The sequence below is a fragment of the Aptenodytes forsteri genome, unplaced genomic scaffold, assembly GCF_000699145.1.
Source record: "Aptenodytes forsteri isolate BGI_AS27 unplaced genomic scaffold, ASM69914v1 Scaffold467, whole genome shotgun sequence".
Taxonomy (NCBI): domain Eukaryota; kingdom Metazoa; phylum Chordata; class Aves; order Sphenisciformes; family Spheniscidae; genus Aptenodytes; species Aptenodytes forsteri.
Window position 1 is genome coordinate 1,034,726 of NW_008795298.1, and position 4,922 is coordinate 1,039,647.

Genomic DNA, 4,922 nt, shown 5'->3' on the forward strand with positions numbered 1-4,922 from the left:
TCAAAAAAAAAAAAAAAAAAAAAAATCAGACCTTGGGCAAGCATGAATACAGTGTGAGCAGAAGGCTACATTTAAGATGACTGAATATCTGTGTGTTCGTAACGTCCTGCATTTGCCGTGGATCTCAGGAGTCTTTCTAGTCCTTGACAGCACTCGCATTTCATTTTTCAGTTTCCATTACATGTAGTGGAGTGCGAGTGCTCCTGTGAATGGGTAAAATGTGAGGTGATACTGCTGTTTGAGTTGAAGTCTCTTGTCTGCAGTATTTACCCCGAGATATTTCTTCAAAGGCTCCTTAAGTGATAAATAACCTTATGGAAAGTAGGTGAGGGTTCTCCAATATGAATAAATTTCTGCCAGTATGTTGGCATTACTTTGTGCATATGTCCTTTCACGGTGCCTTCTACAATTAACTGTCTCGTCTTACGTAGCTACAAGAGACTTGCAAGCTGAAATCCTTCTGTGATATGTTATTCTTAACCATCTCTCAATTCGTCGCTTTGCTTATTTGCCCTTCTTTTCCTTGTTCATCCGGTTGCCTGATCTTGGTGAAAGAGGTTTTGAACAAGATCAGAGTTTTACAATGCTGGTGAATCCATGTTCATGGTAGTGGCCTTGATTATGGACTTGACAAGAATGTTATTAGCAGTCTCTTACGAAGAGCAAAGAATTGACAAACTTGAGTTATGTATGTGCGATCACCAGTGTTGTTAAGAGTACAGGTTGTTCAGTTTGACCGCTTTGACAAGAACTACCTGAAGGAGTAATTGCTGCCGTAGAAAGCCAGGAATGCTGCTTTGAAAATCTGAGCTTATGCTGCTATTGGTTGTGCTGTTTGGAAAGCTATTCAATTTGTAAACCTTTCTCTTGTTTCTTTTTCTTTTATCTGCATTGACAGATGATTCTGAAGGTAAAAGAACCTTTACTTATATAAATATGGCACTTTGTTTTAGGCCTAGTTGCTACTCACACCCATAACACTCGCTGCCTTTTAAAAAGGACACTGTAAAGACTTGCATTGGAGCTCAGTGAAAGCTTTCTGCGTTGTGCTCTATACAGTTTCTTTGGAGCTGAAGTGTCTTTCCAATTTTATTTCTCGTGTGATTTGGGCATGTTGAATGCCAGCAGATCTCCAGAGATTGTAATCATGATAAATTCTTGTTTAGGATGTCATGCAAGTGTGCAGCTTCAGAACTGATAGGATTTTAATGGGCAAGAGTTAGTGAACAGGGTTTCTGTTTTCAAGAAGCCCTGAAGTTCGATACAAATGCACGTGCTGCATTAAGCATCCTTCACAGTGTCTCTTTTAAGAAATGCATGTTAAAATACAGTGTTCACTTCTACTGTAAGTTACCACTAACACTTTTATGTTCTCTTTTAAACTGGTTTTATCAAAATGCACTTGATCTGTTTATTTTAAGTTCTAGTTTGATGTGCTGCTTGTTAGTGAATCACTAAGAGCTAATCTTAATAGATGGAAGTCATTCTCTTTATTTGAACCCTGTGAATGTGTAGATTTGAAGAGCGATTATGGGTGGAAGTCTGGTTGCAAGATCTGTGGTGTATCCACATAAGTAGAAGGTGCAGTTTCACTTTGCCTGTTTCTTTCTGTCTGGCTTCTCTCTCTCTTTTTTTTTTTTTTTTTTTTAATTTAGTAGAAGAAATACTGATAGGAAAAAGCAAGAGTTGAGAGGAAAAAAAAACCCCAGAAAGACAGCTTTAATTTGGCCCTTTTATAGAAGAACGCTAAACATCCTGAACTAGAGTCAAGCTTTTTGAATAAATAAAAATTACAGCAAACTTGTAAGAGGCTGTGTAATTTGTGTATACTGCTCAGGTTTTGCCTTAGCACCCGGAACTTACGCAAGGACAGGAGGTGGGATTAGGAGAAATCCATAGTTCAAACACTTGCTATTTGTAGCTGAGTTTGGGTAAAGGACAAGATGTTCAGTCACAGCTCATGGAAAATTCGAAGTGAAATGTTTTGACTTAAGCATCTATTTAAAAGAAAAAAAAGTTTAGGTCTATGGACTTTCCTTAGTTTGCAGCAAGCTACAGCACGTGCAATCCGTGTATGATGCTCAGTTGAGTTGCTTTTATTCTACAGTATTCTGCTAGATGCTACATGCCTGGGCTAGAGTTATTTTTGCACACAGTCTGTCCTCCCTTTTGTCATCTTTTGTTAGTATCTCATAGTTTCTGCAGCTAAAAATTTAGAGCAGGCTGGTGCTGCTTCTCTCTCCCTCTTGTAAGCTACCTACTGATAAGCCTGTTTCAAGGGAGAAATACAGCTATACTACATTAGAGAAGCGATCAGCTACTCTCTGATGTCTGAAAGGCCAAATGGAAACCTCTTTCCTGTATTGGAAATCCGTACAAATTAGATCTTATAAACTGATACCTTGCAGTGAATCACCATAGCCAATAGTTTGAATTGGGTTGGTTGGATTAAAATTGTTTTCTTGGCACCAAATTTTTATGGTAGAGTCCTTGGATTTCTCTGTTTAGCCATACCCCTAACAAGATAGAGAGTTTGAAGGTTGTGTGGTCTTTGACCCTTTTTATAGCTGCTCAGTTGTTAATGGTTTGTTAGTGACTCCTTGATAAGGCTGTAAATCCTGCGGTTTAAGCAGGAGGAAAAATCCTTCTTTTGCCTTCACTTAACCAAATCAGACCTTTGGATTTGGTCAGAAATTCAGTGCCTTTACCACGTTTTTTCTGTGCTTTATGCTTCAAGCTGTTCCTGTGCCGGTGGTTTCATCAGCTGGCATGGGACGGTGTCGCAGTGCTGCATGTACATCTGCATGATTTGTAGGGCAACCTGATTTAGAAGACAAGCAGCAGTGCCTTTGCTGCGGCTCTTCCGTGAAGCGTTGGGCTGTCTGAACTGCCTAAAACACAGAATAGAGCCTGGGCAAGTGGCAGCATGCTCTGTGGGACGGGGGGCTTGGAGGTTATGGAGAGAGAAGGCAGCAAAGCAGCAAGTTGTTTAGGGGATGTGTGGGGGAGAGGAAGCGTTGTAGGGAGAAGGGTGCTTGCTGGAGTTGGATATGAGTGGATGTGTCCTGTGTACTGCTCCCCTAGCAGTTAATTTGTGTTCATTGGCTTTCTGTGCTGTTGTGAGCAGCACAGCTGTTGTGAGAAGTGTAAACGCAACCAAGCGAAGAACCAACCTATTTTTTAAACTCAACGAGAGACTCATTTCATATGGGGTGGCCACTGGTGTCACGTACAACTGAATTCCCACCCCTATTGCGTGGGACTGGATTTGAACTACTGCGAAGCAGTTGAAAAGCTGAGGTCTTAGACACTGTACTGGACTTGAATGAAAGGTGGTCTCTTCCTGTCCAAAATGAAAGTATAATAAAAAACCCCTTTGAATTAGAATTACTCTTCCTCAATTTTTCAACTGAAATTCCTTAACTGTGCCAACCGGTCGTACCTACATACGATTGTTTGGTGAAATAGCTTTGTAAATTGTCACTCAGCCTAGGAAAACAGCAGCGGTGCAGAGATGCTGTTTGCGTGTTTTCTGGCGCTACCCCAATTCTACACAACTGAAGAGCAAATAACAGAATGGCACTTCATTTCCCTTGTGAAATTAATTCACATTCCAAGACTGAGAGGTTTTGATGCTCATTTGTTTCAAACTTATTCTCCTTTCCTGATGTTTAGGTCTTTTCTATTGCTAAACCAAAATAAATAAATGAGGTGTTTCAGCCATTTAGCTTAGGATGGTTTACGTTCTCCACTACTTGCTTCAAGCCTCTTGGTATGAAATGTACTTTGCTTTTGCACATTAGTGAACGGTCCTTATGAGGAACTTCTCTACTGGATCAGTTCATCTGCATGCGAACGTAGCCACTTGGAGGCTTTCTGCTCCTCCTCTGCTGGGAGGGTTCTCTCTTTCCGAATTCTCTGCTTACTTAAGAGTGTGCTTGGTTATATCTGTAACGGGCAACTGTGCGGATGAGAACTGTGAATCTGGTTGGATATGATCAATGGAAGTAGGATTTTTTTTCTTTCAATGCTGAAATGAGTTTGTTTAGTAGATTCTTGGTTCCCTCCTGTTTTTAAAACAAAATACCTCTCAATAAAAGTTATGTTTAGAATAATGTAGGTTTTTATCTTTTGTGCAAAGCTTGTGTCAGTGTTTTTGTTGTTTGTTTTTGAAAAGAATTCAATTAACATTATAGCAGTGACTCTAAACCTTGTTGTCACCTGTGGTCCTATTTCAGTGAGAATAAAAATCACAACTACCTGAAGGTCTTCCAATCATGTGTTGTAATACATTATTTTTTACGATTACAGAAGAAAACTTACCAAAACAAGTTGATGATTTGGGAAGTCAGTTCACAGAGATTTTCATTAAACAGCAAGAAAATGTCACTCTCTTGTTGACTCTTGTGGAGGTGAGTAACAGTATCGTATTTGGAATACTGAGAGACAGGTGGTGCTGTACTGGGAGGTTATCGTAATAGATAAAGCTATGTTTTTGTCTTTTAAGTGAAGCCTGTGTCAAATGAGAGGTATTCTTAGACATAGTGAATGTGGGGTTGGAGGTGAGTGAAGACTGACCTGGATGAACGCCATTAGTGCAGCTTTTAAAGCAGGGTAACATTGAAAGGGTTTTAGATATTTGATTAGAAACAGTAAAAATTATTGCTCCACCAACAGCAACTGTTGACACACGTGCAAGATAACTTTTCAGATGATCATTAAATGATAATGAGATAGTAATGTCTGTTGAGATGCAGTTCAAGTAGAAAGGGTGACTGCTTTCCATCAGCATGGTATGTTTAACTCATTTTCCAGTGGTTTTGTCCTCAAGTACTGCCTCTTGATTCTTAATTGTTAAAGATTTTGTTTCCAAACTAAGAATATGATTGTGCTTGAGACAAAAAGAGCAACATGAATCTCTC

The 4,922-nt window shown here is 39.6% G+C and overlaps 1 protein-coding gene across 1 annotated transcript in view; it reads left to right on the plus strand.

Moving 5' to 3' along the window:
* The window catches only part of USO1 (USO1 vesicle transport factor), a 37,497-nt gene that overhangs the window by 8,198 nt on the left and 24,377 nt on the right, over positions 1–4,922 (plus strand). Inside the window, exons 4-5 of the mRNA XM_019472087.1 lie at positions 899–910; positions 4,312–4,412. Coding sequence (XP_019327632.1) covers positions 899–910; positions 4,312–4,412 — 113 coding nt within the window. The remainder of the gene's footprint in view (positions 1–898; positions 911–4,311; positions 4,413–4,922) is intronic.